This window comes from Thalassophryne amazonica, chromosome 5, assembly GCF_902500255.1.
Source record: "Thalassophryne amazonica chromosome 5, fThaAma1.1, whole genome shotgun sequence".
Lineage (NCBI taxonomy): Eukaryota > Metazoa > Chordata > Actinopteri > Batrachoidiformes > Batrachoididae > Thalassophryne > Thalassophryne amazonica.
The window spans coordinates 81,226,979-81,246,783 of NC_047107.1; the positions used below are offsets into that span (position 1 = coordinate 81,226,979).

At 39.6% G+C, this 19,805-nt stretch overlaps 1 protein-coding gene across 1 annotated transcript; it reads left to right on the forward strand.

The window, feature by feature from the left end:
* The first annotated feature begins 10,076 nt into the window (after window positions 1–10,076).
* On the forward strand, window positions 10,077–18,470 carry dusp2 (dual specificity phosphatase 2). The gene is made up of 4 exons (XM_034170669.1): window positions 10,077–10,614; window positions 10,765–10,880; window positions 11,597–11,816; window positions 17,516–18,470. The coding sequence occupies exons 1-4, from the start codon at window positions 10,221–10,223 to the stop codon at window positions 17,731–17,733; spliced, it is 948 nt and encodes a 315-aa protein (XP_034026560.1). The 5' UTR covers window positions 10,077–10,220; the 3' UTR covers window positions 17,734–18,470.
* Window positions 18,471–19,805: the final 1,335 nt, after the last annotated feature.

The window sequence follows — 19,805 nt, forward strand, 5'->3', positions numbered from 1 at the left end:
CCAAAAGTGTCAAAACATTCTTTTTTTAACTTAACATCATCTCTGAAATATTTGTTTCATTTTAATACTCCACTTGCACCTGTGCCATATGGAATTCTGTCTCCACTGAATCCCCCCCCCCCGGTTACTTTTCTGCTATGGAAAATTTTCACCCCTTATATGAATTACCTTTTTTTAATAACAATGTTCTACTATAGTTATTTTATTGAGATAGCAGTTTTTATATACCAGAAGCTATGGTGTATGTATATATTTGATCTTTTTCTTCAGAAAAATGTGCAAATAAGGAAGTATACAATTTTAATATGTATATGCATATAATATGAGTCACTTTTCCATGATGGAGGGATTATTGTTCTCACAGAGCTGTGTGTCTGTGTGAATGTTAATAAAATATGTATTTTATTATTATTATTATTAATTTTCTAAGACTTGTAACTCATGAATCAGAGGTGATAGACCAGCACACTTACACATCAATAGGAAGTCATATGTGTCCTTTCAAAATGCACCATTGCATTCCACCTCAAGTGACTTTAAAGGTCACAATCAGTGCTAAATGGTGCCGGATAGGGTCATGGTTAGTACTATCAAAGATGGTGTACCAGCCAGCAACATGATAACTGCCAGTAACATAACAATTGTCTACATTGTTAATATAATAAAGCAGATAATGCAATAACAGGCGTCATCCAGACTGCTGAGGGTGAGTACACCCTAAGTGCTGCAGAGGTGTGATACTTCTATGCAATAAATTAAACTTAAATAAACTGATATTCCCCACTGTGTTTAGTAACTGTTTGGAGACCAGCAGAAGCACAAGCCTGCTGTAATTTTTCCCTGCACTAATGGCACTGTGCTAATCAATTCCTCCCAACAGTCACCGTTCTTCCTGATTCAACTGTCTGACCTCTCGTCCATCTGCCCCAGTTGTTCCAAGAAGACAGATCCCTGTCATCCACACAGCTGGTGTCAGTCATCTACTTGATTGCGGTTCTAAGCCTGATCTCAAGTTTCCTCCTCATCTACATCATAAGGTGAGAGGCAAAGAGTGGGCGGTGGTTAAAATGAAAACAAAAAAGAGGACAGGAAGCAAGGAGGGTGAGAAGGAAGGGTGGAGGTGAAGGAAGCAACAGAGGAGGCAGAAAACAATCATTTAAAACTTGAAGGAGGAGGAAGTGGCCACTGGCCACACTAGTTTAATTTATTAGGCTTATGCATATTTCACATGATGATCAAATAGATTTATAAATATTCAAACTGATTCATTCCTTCTACAAACTCAATTCCTTAAGTGTAAAATCAGCATCTTAGATTTAAAGAAGCAATAGAGCAGATTGCAGCTAAATGTTTGCTGTTGACCTGAGCTGACCCCACCCACTGTAAAAAAAAATATGCACACAAATAGTTTAAGAAAAATATTTTTGTTTTAATAAGCTTTTTTAAAAACTTTGAATTAAAAAAGAAACACAAAAGAGTTTGACTTCCTCTTTCATTATGATGTCAGTAAAAATACAGAAAGTTTGCCACATAATCACATACAGCAGACTGGATAAAGATAGTTGCTGCTTGTTTCAGTGTCTACTGCATATTGTGTCTATGAGGTAATACAATCTAAAAATGAACCGCTGTCTCAGCAAGAAAAAGTGATGTAACAATTTGCATAGATTTTTTTAAAGTTATTTCTTTCATTCATTCATTCATCTTCTACCGCTTAGTCCAATTAAGGTTCGCGGGGGGCTGGAGCCTATCCCAGCAGTCATAGAGCGCGAGGCAGCGTACACCCAGGACAGGATGCCAGTCTGTCGCAGGGCCACAAATAGACAAACAAACACAGACACACCCACACACACACACCTACAGACAATTTAAAGATTCCAATCCACCTAACCCGCATGTCTTTGGATGTGTGAGGAAACCGGAGCACCTGGAGGAAACCCACGCAAACACGGGGAGAACATGCAAACTCCACACAGAAAGGCCACGGGAATTGAACCCACGACCTCGTCGCTGTGAGGCAACAGTGCTAACCACTAACCCACCGTGTTGCCCTTAAAGTTATTTCAATTTAACTAAAATTATTTCAAGTTAACTAGAGAAGTTTAACTAAGTCTAACTCAGTTGGAAGTTGAAATAACTAAGTTGAAATAATAACTTTAAAAAAATCAATCCAGTCATGTTGGCCAGTCCTGTCATCTAATCTGTCTTTATAATGCTGATACGATTCTTTTATTTCATTTTATTTAGCGGCAAATCACAACAAAGTTGCCTCAAGGCGCTTCAGACAAGTAAGGTCTAACCTTGCTAACCCCCAGAGCAAGCACACAGGTAGCAAAACTCCCTCTGAGGAAGAAACCTCAAGCAGACCAGACTCAAAGGGGTGACCCTCTGCTTGGGCCATGCTACTGACACAATTTACAAAACAATTCACAAAACGAATATACAGGAAATGTTGCTGGTGCACAGGACAGGAGGGTTACAGAAACAGACACCACACCCATCTCACGCACCTCAAACAGAGAGAAAAAAAAACAGAATCAGACATCAGAAAGAGTATAATTTGTCAACATTAAGCAACAAGAAAAACACAAGAAATACTAAGGTGATCACCGGCCACTAGCCCTAAGTTTCGATACAATGCTCATGTGATCCAATAAAGGAGGGAGGGGTGGCAATTTACAGCCAATCAGCATGAATGGAAATACATAACATCATAACATGTTTCTCACACAGACGACTACCTCAGCTCAGACATAAATAATCCACTGAGGCTTCTACAATATCAAGCACCAGCTTGACAGGACGCGTCAGTGATCTGACTGTGCACGAACATGTTTACGCTGACATGTTCGTGTTCATGAGAGCAATTGGGGACAAAGTAAATCTCCAGGATTAGTAGTTTTTTTTTAAACAGATTAATAGAACCAGTGATGTAATTAATCCCAGATAATCTATTGTGGGAGGAGGTGGAGAAGTGGAGGAGTAAAAGATAAATCATTTTTTCAGTAATGTTACTTTTAATGCGTATGGACTCTTTTCCAGCAGATGACTTCCTGATTGTTAGTGAGATTGTTGCCAGAATGACTTAAAGAAGTAAAGACTAATCTAATACTAAAGTATTTATTTAGTTGTTGGACAGATGCCTGATGCTCTTATTGGCCCACTCACACTTTGTGACCTGCTCGCAAATCATTTTATAACATGTAGCTTCATACATGGTTGGAAAATGGACACAGTAAAGAATGGAATGCATGAACACGAAACCCGTCGTACTTTGATCTGTTGATGAGCAAAGCTTCCAGCGAGGTCTGAGCTCAGGTTATCCGCTTCAGTTCAAGCTGCAGGGAGCTTTGTACAAACTAAGTTATTGTACCAATGGGCATGAAGACACTATGTACTATGGCAGTCTGACATTTGACTCCAGTGACTTTGATCTTCACCCAAGTGATTGGCCTCCAATTGACCTTGTCAAGGCGGTTGTACCATCAAGACTCAGGTGATGCAAGACTAAACATTTATTCATAGATTTAAATTTGACAGAAAAAGATAGTCTTTAGTTTGGGGCTGGCCCCCTCTTCTGCGCATTGAGGTGCCAGAACAAATCCTGCCATAGAAGAAAGGCAGGGGCTGACCCTACCCCTGCTGCCGGACAGAGACCAACTGTGGGCGAAGGGTGGAGGAGGGCACACACAGGACAGGACAGGACAGCAACCAGGGCACCGCTGGAACCAAGAGAGGTGACAAGAGGAAGAGACAGAAGTCATGAAAGTGGCAGATGGAGACCAACAGGAGGCGACAGAGAGCAAAGGCATGCCAGGGAGCAACAAGAGCCCGCGGGGAGGAAGTGGCTAATTCTCAGACATGCCTGCAAATAAAAAGAGGTGTCAGGATTGACATCTTTAAATGATTTAACCATTTCCTGTTTGTTAGGGGTTGATCACTAAATTACTACCAACTGCTTCTGATCAGTGATATGGACATTATTAATTAGCAAATACAAGGGAAGCTGAAACCTGAGTCTTGTTGGCAAAAACCTATACTACACTACATTTCTGAAATCTACCTTCGTGCACCATATTTGGTCAAAATCAAATTGAAAGTCAAATTCCATGACCGTTACTTTTGGCAAAATGAATGATTTGAGGTCACTGTTGGATTTTATCTTCATTGACATACCAAGTATGGTAGAAATCAGCAGAACAACCTGGGAGGAGTTGGCCAACAAACAGACAGGCAGACAGGACCTTGGCCCCAATGACTGACCATTGCCATATTTGACCCTACTGGGCAATTCTCCCTGCCACCAGTGGTGGGCACAGTTCCGCTCATCTGCTATCAGCTCATTAGTGAAGCTAACTTTTTCATTAGCGGATTAGCTTTTCAGCTAACTTTGAAAACTATCAGCAGACCAATTAGCTTCTGCTAAATTTAGTTCCACTAACCTTCAGTCCGCTAACATTTTTTTTTTTTTTTTTGCTGGTAAAGTGAGTAAAGTTTAATGGTGAAAAACGTTTGGAAACCCTAAAATCATACATGTTAGTTCCTGTTTATGAAAAGGAACTGTTGTTGTGTTTATGAATGCAGTATGGGTTTTTTATTTATTTATTTATTTTGTGCGTTTGTTTTGTCATGTTTACAAATGCAACATGGGTGAGTCGTTCCTGTAACAGTCTATAAATATAATACAGAGATAAACTGTGACTATTAATACTGCAATTTGCTGCTTTTTATAAAGACGATGACCGTGTTTGGGATTTTATTTTTTATTCATTTACTTTTTGTGCATTTGTTTTGTGTCATGTTTACAAACACAACATGGGTGAGTCGTTCCTGTAACAGTTTAAAAATATAATACAGAGATAAACTGTGACTTCTAATACTGCAGTTTACTGCTTTTTATAAAGACGATGACCGTGTTTGGGATTTTATTTTTTATTAATTTACTTTTTGTGCATTTGTTTTGTGTTTGTGAACGCAATATGGGTGACCCGTACCTCTGTTAACGGTTTGTAATTATATCATATAGAGATAAACTGTGACTTCTAATGCTGTGATTTACTGCTTTTGATAAAGATGATGACAGTGTTTGGGTTTTTATTTTTATTTATTTATTTTTCGTGTGTTTTGTATTTGTCATCCTGGGAATGTGCGCACTATGTGACTTTGCCTTGGGGCAACTGTTTGTTGTGATTTGGCGCTATATAAAAAAATTGATTGATTGATTGATTGATTGTGACTTGACCTTTAAATTTCTCCAGCAGCCCCTGCGGCACCTAAACTTGAAACTGGCTTATCAGTAGCCAACAGTGTCATCTGATGTGCCCACCACTGCCTACAACACACAAGAAAACTTGTCATTGGTTTTTATGTTTTCTGCAGGTAGACACACTTCCAGTAGCATTAATACAGTGATAATTAGCTGCACCTGACTAATGTGATTTATTTTGTAATTAATTTTAGTGTTTGTTGACTATTAATTTCACATGCGTTATTACAAGTCTGTCATCAGTGAGGAGCTTGAAAATTTCAGGAATGTGACAGTCCAACAACTGAAAAAAATTTCTGGCTGCATGCGTGTTTCCTGCAGTGAAAACTACGTCAGGAGCTGATAAGTCTTATGGAGAAATCCACACAAGTTTACCTGATTTTGGAGAAGTGCGATCATGAAGAGTCTGAGAGAAAACACCAGTGGGTGATGACAGCAAATGGCTCTGTTCACGACCTCAAAGGGAGAGCTGTGATGTGAACGCAGGATTTGAAACGGCTACCAGCCATTCCTGTTAGTGATGTGGATGCTTACCTGCTTATTGACGGAGGAAGGACAAATGAAAGGATCGAGTGTAGCAGGATGAAAGTCCTGGGTCCTGATTGAAAAGACGTTCCCGCTAGCTTGGCTAACGGGGAATTCCCCTTTGGCTGACCTGGTAGAGGAATGGTCTTTAGTGCGAGCCGTCTGAGGTTCGATCCCACCGCCGACCCGGCCATAAAGGTCCTACGGTCACACAAGCAACACAAATGTGACGATGGCTATCAGATGTTTACTGACCGCCGTGTCAAGCTTGTAGAAGGCAGACGTGGCGTAAGCCCTTAAGTGTGCTTGTTTTCAGTACAGACAGCTCGCAGTTCAAAACCCACCCCTCCCCATTCTACATATAATACGGAATTGTGTCAGGAAGGGCAACCGGTGTAAAACTTGTGCCACATCAACATGCAGATCTGCTGTGGTGACACCGAGTGAAAACAAGGGAGCAGCCAAAGGGACTTACATGTGAAACTCCTAGAACTTGGAAGTATTGAAGGTTACAAAGTGCTTTACCTTTATGCCTCACATTCACCCATTCATACTCACACACTGATGTCAGGGTTCTGCCATGCAAGGCACTCTGAGATTAAGGACCTGCCCAAGGGTTTTGAGTGATTTTCAGGTCTGATATTGTTTGAACCAAGGATTCTCTAATCACAAGCCTACTGCTTGGCCATCACTTCCCAATGACATCACCCTTTTCTGATAGACTTCTTTAAGGGCAATTATAGGCTCAACCTTCATCCACACAGTTAGTTAGGTGGAAATTGGGTCATGGACCTGTGAGGAATCGGGGAACAAACAGAGACAGGCCTTTTTCAAATTATAGTAGGGTCGACTTAAATTGTTGGCAGTGCTCTTATTCCATCGAGCCATACCCTAGCCTCCTATATTCAGTCTAATTAAACTTTATGCTATTGTTCCTGGATCAGTGAAGAGTTACAACTTTAATGTGGAGCTCATAGCACATAATTTATTAAAACAGGGCTGTTTCACTCAGCTTTCTTATATTTCCTTCTTTTCCTCATTAAAAAATACTTTCTGATAATAGCAGTGTCACGTTACGGCTTTTTTCCACTCTCATGCACAAGGAGTGTATCATTTAAAAGTCACATTACCTTCAAGAGGACAAATGTCATCATTACCAGGAGCATCATCAGCATCACGCCCACTGCTCAGTATTATGTCTGGTCTTAATCCGTTCTAATTCTGGCAGTCAGCGATTGACTACATGAGTCATCGACGTTATGAAAGTCACTGCTGGAGCCATCGGGGCACTTGTTCAGACTTTTTATGGTAGTTTCAACATATTTGGCTTTTTAAGTGCTGAGAAATGTAAATCTGTTTGTACCTTGTGTGGGTGTGTGCTTGTGTGTGGAGGCTGAGGACTGCATGGATGGTGACAGGATGTCTGTGCCGTGCTGTTTCCTGTATGTTTAAGATGGGGTGTATGCACAGTTACAAACTCCCATCACAGCCTTGGTTGACTGTAGGCTTGTGAGTTGAGTTTGAGGGTGCAGTAAATGCATCCTCAGCAGCTCTGCTGACAGCCATGATGAAACTGTGGGATGAAAATGCAGCCTCAGCAGGGTGGAAGCATGACAAAGTGGGAGCAAGGACGAAACAGAGCTGGAAAGCGGGAACTCGAGGAGGCTTGAGTGGGAGAGATTAGTAGGAAGATGCAGAATGATTTGTTACCATGACATGAAGACAGAGTGACATACGTGACGTCAGATTACACTTTGCAATATAAACCATCCCACTGATACTCCCACACATACTGTACATGAGTGGAAAAGTTGACTGAACTGAGACGACTTGAGGTGCAGACAATAAATTACACAAATAGGAAATGTGGCATCCTGATGAACCAATTCAACTTAAATACATCCTTTTCTAATTCAGTGTCACCTTCAAAAAGCAACAAGCTTTTTAATTCCCTTTGAACCACGGCAAAATGTAAAATCTTACCATTATATTTGTTTGATTTCTCATCCAAATATCCAATCTGCAACTAATATGAAACAAACTAATTTAACAAGTAAAATTTCAATAAGAAGGACTTTGAAAATCAACCTTTTTTAAAAATAAATCTAATGAAAGAGTCTTGGAAATATCTTGAGTCATATCTTAGATTAAATGCTTTTTTTTAAATAATCTAACTAAAATTTTAAAGCTGTTGTTTAATTTGTAAAAGCAAATGGAACATTTCTAATGTTTGTAAAATAAAGCTCAAAATGTGTTTTCTGAACTAATTTCAAGATCTTACTTCAAGAAATTTAACTGACCCCGCTGGATTTTTTTTTTTTTTTTTTTTACTTGCAAAACACCTTGTTTTCATATTTTAAAAAAAAAACCTCTCAACCAATGGAACAAATAAATAAGTAAAATAAAGAAAGGAATAAAATAAAGTTTGTCACCAGCCAAATACTTATGGAGCTGGCTGTAAAAAAAACAGATTTTGGGTGGTGTATTGCTGCTTCATGATAGAAATACACACCAGCACTGTGCCTGATCACAGCTGCTCCTGAAACAAACACAACTCTGGCTGCACAGATGACCACAACTATACAGACTAATTAAAAAAAAAAATACATGGGTGCTGGGTGTGAAAATGACACCTGGAAACTCCTGCTTAGCCCCAGGTGGAAGATGAAGCAACTGAACTTAAGAGTGGCTATTTTAAGCATAAAATTGATTTATTGTGACTCACAGAACTTGGAGACATTGAACGTAAAACCCAGTCATGTGTGTGCAATGATAATTACAATTATAATTGCCCAAATGACTGCTTTTCAAAGCATGTTCTGCTTTTATTTAAATTATTTATTTTGTTCCTTTTTTCCTTTTGTGGTTCTCATGTCACTTGTTGCTCATCGTCAGATCTATTTTTTGATGTTTGTGCTCATACATTATATTAGTATCTGTAAGCTTAAAAAATGAAATTAAAGAAAATTAAAGGGACATTTTACTCATCAATGTTAACCCCTAAAATAAGAGATTATATATTGAAATAGTGACATCTTAAATAAAAACAAGATTTGCAATAAATTAGCTTAATTTTTATGATTTTTTTAAAAACTGATCAGCCATCCATGTGCTACATGTATGAAGTCACAAGTGCTGATTTTGCACAGCCTGGTGTACATACATGTATAGATACTGCAGTAAAACACCTGAAAATCTTACACTTAAATTATAATGTGACATCAGAAAGGAGCAAATTATATTTCTTGCTCTTATTTATGAATATTAGTGAAATCATTAGCCTATTTTTGAGATTTTGTAAGGAGTATTACTGATATCTCTGTACATGTGTTTACATTCAACAGTATGTTAAGAGCACTTGTGATGTCACAGCACAGGCAACTGGAGGAAACTTCATTTGAAAAATTCTCAAAAAAAAAAAAAATTCCAATAATGATCAGAAACTGTATTTCAAGGTTGATATGATCTTTATCTTTTAGAAACTGCTATTTTAATATGAGTGGAGTGTCCCTTTAAAGGTAGATTGAAACAAATTCAGCATATTGTGTCCGTTTTCAGGATATTTTGTCCTATTTTGGGATTTGTACTATGAAATATAGCTATAAAAGGGAATAATAAATTATTTGATTTTATTTGATTTTTAAGAAAGAATATAAAGTTCCTCAGACATGCATTTTGTCACAGAGTATCTGTAGTTAGTTTCCTGCTACTTCTGTGAATGTTGCAATCCCCAGCACATCTGGATCTTTGACAAAGTGAGTGAAAACAACAGATTTTCTGTATGTCTGACACGGATTTCACAGTGTGGTACTAAAAGAAAACGTTGCTGATTTCCTCTGACTGTGCGCTGGCGTGTGCTTGGATTAATATTTCAGTTTTCCTGAAAGTGAATGCATGCTCAGAAGTCACAAAAGGACAGCGTTCATAAAACTGGCTTTACTTTGCATGGCCCAGGAAAAGTCTGGTTTAATAAAACTCAACTTCATAAAGTCCGTTTTAAAGACCTTTTAAGCGCTGCCTCACAAGCTTTGTTTTCTTTTTTCCTCAGAATAACGTCATTGAACACTAAGCCACGGTATAATTCCAAACAACCACGTGCACGCCTCGGAAACTCAGACCTGACGTCACTATCCATATGAGGAGTGTCCGGTTACCCATATATGGCTATTCCGTCTCTGACGTCCCTGTTCTGTGGAAAATAGGGCGGGGCCGCGGTGACTCCGCTCCTCCCTCTCCTTTTATCAACGAAACAAGTGAAACTCAGAATTTAAAGCTTACAGGAGAATTCAAGCGGATCACACTACTCTTATTTATTGTACAATTCAACTTTAATAATAATAATAATAATAATAATAATAATAATAATAAAATACAACTTATATTGTGTTTAGAATTACATTTAGATTTATTGATATTTGAGCTTTTCATCATGATTTACAGCAGGGATCCATTGGAAATCAATGGCAGCGAGCTGGTTCACATCCTGAGCACCTCCTGCAGGGAGCAGTGCTCCTCTGCTGCAGGCTGGGTGTTGCTGGACTGCAGACCTTTCCTGGACTTTTCTCTGGCGCGCATCTGCGAGGCGCGTAATGTCAACTGGAACTCCATGCTGCGCCGCAGGTCCAAAAGTTCTGTGGTGTGTCTGGAGTGGCTGATCCCTGACAAAGCGCTCCTTGGGCGGCTGCGGCGCGGGGAGCTGTCTCCTGTGGTGGTGGTGGACGAGAGGAGCAGCTCGGTGTCGGAGCTGAAGTCGGAGAGCCTGGCGTGCATGCTGCTCAGCGCACTGCTCAGCGAGACCCAGTCACAGATCTGCTTCTTGCAAGGTACCGTGTGCGCAACCTGTGCGTAAAATCCCGAAAATGTCTGAGGAAACCACCGTAAAGATTTGTCATGTTTTTAAATACCATCACATCTAATACTTACTCTTAGGGAAGATTTCAGTGAAGGCACTAATGCAGGTGACATGTTTTTAGGTGGATTTGTGGGGTTTTCTGAGGCCTACCCAGATCTTTGTTCCAGCTCTCACAACAGTCATTTCTCAGCAGTGGAACAAGCAGCCACAGGTCGAAATACACCAGCATATGACCAGGTGAGCAAACACTGTGACATGTATGCAAGGTTGGGTAGGATTACTTTGAAAGAATACATGTGGATTACATGTATGTATGTACATACATTTGGATTACTTGTAATCTGATTACTTTTGGATGTTGGATTACATTTCAAAGTAATCCTACCCAACCCTGTATATGTATATATATATATATATATATATATATATATATATATATATATATATATATATATATATATATATATATATATATATATATATATATATATATATATATAATTCCACACTGTAATAATGTACTTTTCCACCCACATCGGATATTTCCAGGAAAATGAATTCGAATAATTTAATATATCTTCATTCATAATGCAGAAATGATTTTGAAATGTCAAGTTTCTGTACCACCTCTTTCAAGACAGAACAAGTTTAATCAAAAATAAATTCTAACACATCCCATTCTGGAATAAAAAAATGGTACTGTATTTCTAGACCAAACTTTTTTCTGGAGGGTTTTTTTTTTTTTTTTTCATTTTGTATTAAACATAGTTTTTTGTTTTGTTTTGTTTTTTACATCCGTTTAGTCCCAACATTCGCACCAACATTTATGAAAATCTTCTATGTTTTGAGAAATCCTACCTAACCAACAAACATACATGGGCAAAAATAACAAAATGCATTGTGGCTGTGTGAAGTGTTGCTTACTGTAAGTATAAATCCTAAATGTCTTCCAGGGGGGTCCGGTGGAACTTTTGCCCTTTCTGTTTTTGGGCAGTGCTGTCCACTCGTCCCGCAGAGAGACCCTTGCAGCAGCGGGCATCACAGCTGTGCTCAACGTCTCTTCATCATGTCCAAACCTGTATGAGGGGGAGCTGCAGTACCTCCGGCTCACTGTGGAGGACAGTCTGGCTGCTGATATCAGGGCCTGCTTCTCCACAGCCATTGCCTTCATTGGTGAGTGCCTCCCACAAACCCACAAATCCCTCCCCTAAAACCCAAAAGTAATTATTTTCCCACATTTCCCTGAATGTTATCTGCTGCATTATACCAGCAAGTCAGATTCTAAATAACTGTCATGCTGTTTTTGTCACTAACAAACTGTTACTCTCCTGCTGTGGCCCTTTTTGAAGTCGTATTTTAGGTTTGTGCAGAAAAAAGTGGTTCATAGTGTACACACACTGACAAATGTGACTAATAACAGATCTGAAAGACTGCTTGTAATCAGCTTGATACGTTCTTAAATATGTTTTTTTATCACTTCAAACAAAAGATGCCATTTGTGATTGAACTGCCAGAGGACCTGTCGGCAGGTTAAAACATTTAATTATTCTCTTTATACACTCACAGATCACTTCATGAGGTACAGTTTGTTTGTGGCAAGTTAAAAACTTTTTCCCTCCCAGAACTGCCTTAATTTTTCTGGGCATAGATTCCACAAGGTGCCAGAAACATTCCTCAGTGATTTCAATCCATATCATGGGTGCAATTTTGTGGGGCATAGGGGGGACATGTCTCCCCCCACCTTTTCAACCAGGGGGGACAGAATATGGTATGCCCCCCCCCCACCTTCTGACATATATGTGTGTACTTGAAACATGCTATGTCAGTCTTATGTGCAAAACCATGTCAGAATAGTATCTTTGTTTCTGCAAGTTTGTATTTTTAGCAGCATTGACTTGTTTGCAACACCTGTTTCTTGTTTGTCACATTCGGAATTTTCTGGGACTGCATTTGCCAAGATTTGAAACCAAAAATAGTTGCCTCTAGGGACTAGTGTCTACACATAAGTATCAGTGGACCATATGCTAATTTACTAAATTCTGAAAGTTAGAAAAGGAAATCAGAAAATCTATCTGGGACCTCAGAAAGCCCATCTGCAATTATTGCTTGATCTCCAAAATCAGTCTATGCAAGCAAAATTATGTTCAGTATGAGTGTTGTTATTAGTGCCACTTCGAAAATTAAATTCATGATAAGTAATTTATCCTAAACTTATGATCTGTTGTTTTTTCAAACTTATGCAAAAACAAATCTTGAGAAAAAAAAATACAGTATGCGATAGTTAATAATTATTAAGAGCCTGTTCTTTCATATTTATGAATACATTTTACCACATTGCAGTTGTCTTTTTAATGAAAACTCAACCTATCATTCTTTTTGAGTTCTACACATGTGGTGATACCTTATTTACACCACGATGTTAATAAAATCAATGCTGGCTATTCTCAGAATAAAGTACTTATATCCACAGTTTCAAATTGCATAAGTCAAATGGTGTCCACTTTATGGTCTTCTCAAAACATTAAAATTACTGTGCTGGATGCTCAGAATGCATCTGAGCTTATCTAGAAACCGCTGGCTTTTGGGGGCCTAAAGCGGCCCCAGACCCCCGGCCTATGGGCTTCGGCCCCGCGGGCCTCACATTTTGTCCCCCCCCCCCCCCCCAATTTCTAGTTCTAAATTGCGCCCTTGATCCATATTGACATGACAGCATCAAACAGTGTGCCTCACCATTACACCACCAACTGGAATTGTTGATCCATGGCAGGATGGATCCATGCTTTCACATTCTTTACTCCAAATTCTGGCCAGATGAATGTCTGGGCAGAAATCAAAACTCATCAGAGTTTTGATTTCTGCTAAGACATCCTTTGATTTCAGAATTAAATTTGGATTGTGGTGGACATTCTTCCAATGCAGTCCAATTTTGGTAAGCCCCCTCTATAGCCTCAGTTTCCTGGTCTTAGCTGACAGCAGAGACACCCAGTGTGGTTTTGTACTGCTGTAGTCATCTGCTTCAAGGTTTCATGTATTATGCCTTGAGAGATGCTCTTCTGCATGCCTTTGTAGCAACGAGTGGCAACTGGAGTTGCCTTTTTGTGAAGTTAAACCAGTCTGCTCAGTCTTCTCTGACATCAAGCCATGCCATATTCAGTGTCACTTAAATCATATTTCTTCCTCATTCTGGTGTTTGAGTTGAAGGTCAGCAGATCCCGTCAACCATGTCTTCACACCTAAACTAGTCTATGTAATGAACTGAATTCAACAAGCGATCCCAGTGCAGAGACATCAGCAGGAGTGAGGTCAAATTTCTTCGTAAATAGACCAAAGTCCAAAACACAGGAGAGCGTTCAGTGAGGCAAAGGCGGCTGTAAAGGAGCAGAATAATCCATAGTCCAGCAGCAGAGTTCAATATACAAAAGGAAATAAACCAGTGAAACCCACAAGGAGGCAGCTGAAGATGACGAGGAATCCTTGGAGCAAAACCACTGGTCGGCAACAAATCAAATCAAATCAAATCAAATCAATTTTATTTATATAGCGCCAAATCACAACAAACAGTTGCCCCAAGGCGCTTTATATTGTAAGGCAAGGCCATACCATAATTACGGAAAAACCCCAACGGTCAAAACGTCCCCCTGTGAGCAAGCACTTGGCGACAGTGGGAAGGAAAAACTCCCTTTTAACAGGAAGAAACCTCCAGCAGAACCAGGCTCAGGGAGGGGCAGTCTTCTGCTGGGACTGGTTGGGGCTGAGGGAGAGAACCAGGAAAAAGACATGCTGTGGAGGGGATCAGAGATCAATCACTAATGATTAAATGCAGAGTGGTGCATACAGAGCAAAAAGAGAAAGAAACACTCAGTGCATCATGGGAACCCCCCAGCAGTCTAAGTCTATAGCAGCATAACTAAGGGATGGTTCAGGGTCACCTAATCCAGCCCTAACTATAAGCTTTAGCAAAAAGGAAAGTTTTAAGCCTAATCTTAAAAGTAGAGAGGGTGTCTGTCTCCCTGATCTGAATTGGGAGCTGGTTCCAGAGGAGAGGAGCCTGAAAGCTGAAGGCTCTGCCTCCCATTCTACTCTTACAAACCGTAGGAACTACAAGTAAGCCTGCAGTCTGAGAGCGAAGCGCTCTATTGGGGTGATATGGTACTATGAGGTCCCTAAGATAAGATGGGACCTGATTATTCAAAACCTTATAAGTAAGAAGAAGAATTTTAAATTCTATTCTAGAATTAACAGGAAGCCAATGAAGAGAGGCCAGTATGGGTGAGATATGCTCTCTCCTTCTAGTCCCTGTCAGTACTCTAGCTGCAGCATTTTGAATTAACTGAAGGCTTTTCAGGGAAATTTTAGGACAACCTGATAATAATGAATTACAATAGTCCAGCCTAGAGGAAATAAATGCATGAATTAGTTTTTCAGCATCACTCTGAGACAAGACCTTTCTAATTTTAGAGATATTACGCAAATGCAAAAAAGCAGTCCTACATATTTGTTTAATATGCGCATTGAATGACATATCCTGATCAAAAATGACTCCAAGATTTCTCACAGTATTACTAGAGGTCAGGGTAATGCCATCCAGAGTAAGGATCTGGTTAGACACCATGTTTCTAAGATTTGTGGGGCCAAGTACAATAACTTCAGTTTTATCTGAGTTTAAAAGCAGGAAATTAGTGGTCATCCATGTCTTTATGTCTGTAAGACAATCCTGCAGTTTAGCTAATTGGTGTGTGTCCTCTGGCTTCATGGATAGATAAAGCTGGGTATCATCTGTGTAACAATGACAATTTAAGCAATGCTGTCTAATAATACTGCCTAAGTGAAACATGCATAAAGTGAATAAAATTGGTCCTAGCACAGAACCTTATGGAACTCCATAATTAACCTTAGTCTGTGAAGAAGATTCCCCATTTACATGAACAAATTGTAATCTATTAGATAAATATGATTCAAACCACCGCAGCGCAGTGCCTTTAATACCTATGGCATGCTCTAATCTCTGTAATAAAATTTTATGGTCAACAGTATCAAAAGCAGCACTGAGGTCTAACAGAACAAGCACAGAGATGAGTCCACTGTCTGAGGCCATAAGAAGATCATTTGTAACCTTCACTAATGCTGTTTCTGTACTATGATGGATTCTAAAACCTGACTGAAACTCTTCAAATAGATCATTCCTCTGCAGATGATCAGTTAGCTGTTTTACAACTACCCTTTCAAGAATTTTTGAGAGAAAAGGAAGGTTGGAGATTGGCCTATAATTAGCTAAGATAGCTGGGTCAAGTGATGGCTTTTTAAGTAATGGTTTAATTGCTGCCACCTTAAAAGCCTGTGGTACATAGCCAACTAATAAAGATAGATTGATCATATTTAAGATCAAAGCATTAATCAGTGGTAGGGCTTCCTTGAGCAGCCTGGTAGGAATGGGGTCTAATAGACATGTTGATGGTTTGGAGGAAGTAACTAATGAAAATAACTCAGACAGAACAATCGGAGAGAAAGAGTCTAACCAAATACCGGCATCACTGAAAGCAGCCAAAGATAACGATATGTCTTTGGGATGGTTATGAGTAATTGTTTCTCTAATAGTTAGAATTTTATTAGCAAAGAAAGTCATGAAGTCATTACTAGTTAAAGTTAAAGGAATACTCGGCTCAGTAGAGCTCTGCCTCTTTGTCAGCCTGGCTACAGTGCTGAAAAGAAACCTGGGGTTGTTCTTATTTTCTTCAATTAGTGATGAGTAGTAAGATGTCTTAGCTTTACGGAGGGCTTTTTTATAGAGCAACAGACTCTTTTTCCAGGCTAAGTGAAGATCTTCAAAATTAGTGAGACGCCATTTCCTCTCCAACTTACGGGTTATCTGCTTTAAGCTGCGAGTTTGTGAGTTATACCACGGAGTCAGGCACTTCTGATTTAAGGCTCTCTTTTGCAGAGGAGCTACAGCATCCAAAGTTGTCTTCAATGAGGATGTAAAACTATTGACGAGATACTCTATCTCACTCACAGAGTTTAGGTAGCTACTCTGCACTGTGTTGGTATATGGCATTAGAGAACATAAAGAAGGAATCATATCCTTAAACCTAGTTACAGCGCTTTCTGAAAGACTTCTAGTGTAATGAAACTTACACTAGGAAACTTACACTGAAACAAGAGATCACTAGGAATCTGAATGCAAGAGGACATAGTTGAAGGTGTGAGATGTTGAAGGCACAGGTGGACATGCGACAGACGTCTTTAAACACAAGAACTCATCACTGAAAATAACAAACCATTACATGCTAAAGAGGAAAGAAAGAAAGCCAAAATGTGAGTTTTGGCGTTATAAAATAAAACCAGAACTGAGAATGGAAACTGGACCATGACAGTTTCTGCCACGTGATTGGCTGATTAGATACTTGCTTTGATGGGCAGATGAAGAGACATGCCTAATGTAGTGGCTAGTGAGCTTGAAAAAGATAAGTGGAAAGACAGAGTTGAAGTTAAACCCTATTTTCATCTTTTCCAGCAGCTACGAAGCTGTGCAACAGTTAAATTCCACATACAGTAGCTCTTTAGAAGCATTTCTATAATCCTTCCACTTTGCTTTATCAAAAAGAAAAGCTGCTTCTCTAAGCAGCTTGTGCAACATCATCATTTTTTTCAATCTACCAACTGCATAGTCATTAAAAAAATTACACCCCACAAACATTTGGAGAGGGGGGAATCAATGCACATTTATATTTTATTTTCCTCTCACATATTTTACTGTGATGACGTAGACGAGCAGCAGCAGATCTATAAAAAACTGACTTTCTATACGTTTGAGGTTCTTCTGTTGTGGCTTCCTCTCCTGATTGCTCTTCTTTTTCTTTCTGTCTCCTCTGCAGATTCGGTGAAGCAGAGCGGCGGTCGGGTGCTAGTGCACTGTCAGGCAGGTATTTCACGGTCTGCCACCATCTGTCTGGCCTACCTCATGCACACACAGCGCGTCAGACTGGATGAGGCCTTTGACTTTGTCAAGCAGCGGCGTCACGTCATTTCCCCCAACCTGGCGTTCATGGGGCAGCTGCTGCAGTTTGAGACTGATGTTCTCTGTCAGGGATGAAGATGTGAACGTGCACAGTGACAAAACTGTAGGTGTTGTGCTGAACTCGGAACATTACCTGGACTCACACACACGTGTGTGCCTTGTGTCATTTTGAGCCATAAACCTTTGGAGAAAAGCCGTCTGTGTTGCCACTGTTGCATGCCAGCTGGAGTTCTACTTTCAGAAGAAAATGAGAAATTTGTCCTGATTCAACACGCAGCATTTGGCGGCGAAAATTTCCAATTAAATTACTGCAGTATGCATAACTGTGATTCACAGAGAGCAAACTGAAACACCTTGGATCTAATTTCCTAGATATTATATTTAGGTGAATCATTCCTCTGTTTGGTTTTGTGTGCAGATGTGAGTCTTGTTTTGCATTTTGAAATATATACATGTGCCTTTTTGCAAAGGCTGTTTTGTTTTCACAAGAAGACAATCAGTGTCATGATGTGTTGTGACACACTGAATTTAAGGCAGTAATGCATAACTCAAGTGTTATGTCCACTATGCATAAATGCACTTAATTACAGCTGTCTAATTATTCTACATCCTGAGATAAAAATCATTAATGATGGATTTCAAAGTAGAAAAATGCCAGGTGCTTTCATGATGTAAATAGAGATTTTATTTGTATTTATTTTTCAAAACTGTTACGACTGCTGGTACTGTGTTACTAGACTTTATATGTATATGATAAGCAAGAACGGACTGATTCTTGCTGTTTTTCTACCAGAATAAAACATGCTGAAGAATGCACTGAGTCTGGATGACATCTTTACTTTTTAAGCCCTGAAAGAAAAGGTTTATACTTACATCTTTTTCTCAGACACACTCGTGTCAGTTTGGTTGCAGTTGAACTGCCTGTGCATGTTTATTGAGACACCATAGGTCAGTATCATTTTCACAGTAAATTAATTGACTGCACCCTCTTGTTCAGGTTGTACCCCACCTCTTTCCCTGTGACTGCTGGGATAGGCTCCAGCCCCCACCTCCCCCCACCCCCATGACCCTTTAATGGATTAAGTAGGTATAGAAAATGAATGAATAAACTGACTGCTTGTTCAGCCGATGCAGACATAAAGCACTTTACAGCAGTGACTCACATTCAGCCATCAGTGTCACGATGCTGCCTTGCAAGGTTTTCAATTGCACACCGGGAGCAACCTGCAGACTGTTTTGTGATTTTTTTTTTTTCCCCCTGTCTGATGAGGAATCAAACCTGGATCACCTGGTTGTAAGATCACAGCGCTAAGCCCTCAAAGTGTGTATAGTTTAAACTCTAGAGCATTTTCAGCATAAAAATGCAAGTTTGAGGACACATAAAATATAGCACACACGTAAAAACACGTGCATATTTTAGATGATAATTCATTACTAAACTAGTTGATTATGAGTTTCATTCAGAAACTGAAATGAAAACTTCATCCTCACCAACAAAGCTATCACCTCCTATCTATCCCGGATTCCAGAGAACTACTGCTACTGCTACTACTACTACTATGCTACTGCTACTGTTACATGCAAAAATGAAAGCGGTAAAAAGTTCAAAGGAAAAAGAAGAGAATAGAAAAGTATGGCACCAACATTTTAGCACACTTGTCGATGATGATGTAGCACAAAAATGTCCCTCCTCTTTACTACTACCACTACTGCTAGTAGTAGTAGTAGTAGTTGTTGGGTATTTTCGCCTCCAAACATTCTTAAATCCTTGATAAGACAAACAGAGTCAAGAAACACCAGTGAGACAGAATGTCAATTTTAGCTCGCGAGGAGTGCAGTCAGGCTGTACACCAAAGCTACACTAAAGTCTGGCCTGCGCTCCCGCTCTTTTTATTAAGGACTTCCCTACATACATGGGCGGTACAGCTCCTAAGGGGAGGAGTGATAGCGCGTGAGCTGTTGCCGCAGAACCGCTGATTGCACAATACATTCAGGACGTTCAGAACCTTTTTAATCTTGGGCTCGATTAAGATGTGTTTAAGACATCTATCGATTAATCACACTTCTTCTGACACAAGGACTAATGTATCATAATCACACTGTGGTTGGAACATTCAATTCTCTATTCTTTATCTCACTGCTCCGCT

Coding starts and splice junctions, on each gene's coding strand:
- dusp2 (XM_034170669.1), top strand. CDS start 10,221: ATGATTTACAGCAGGGATCCATTGGAAATCAATGGCAGCGAGCTGGTT. Junction 10,615..10,764: donor ACAGATCTGCTTCTTGCAAG/GTACCGTGTGCG, acceptor ACATGTTTTTAG/GTGGATTTGTGGGGTTTTCT. Junction 11,817..17,515: donor CACAGCCATTGCCTTCATTG/GTGAGTGCCTCC, acceptor TCTCCTCTGCAG/ATTCGGTGAAGCAGAGCGGC.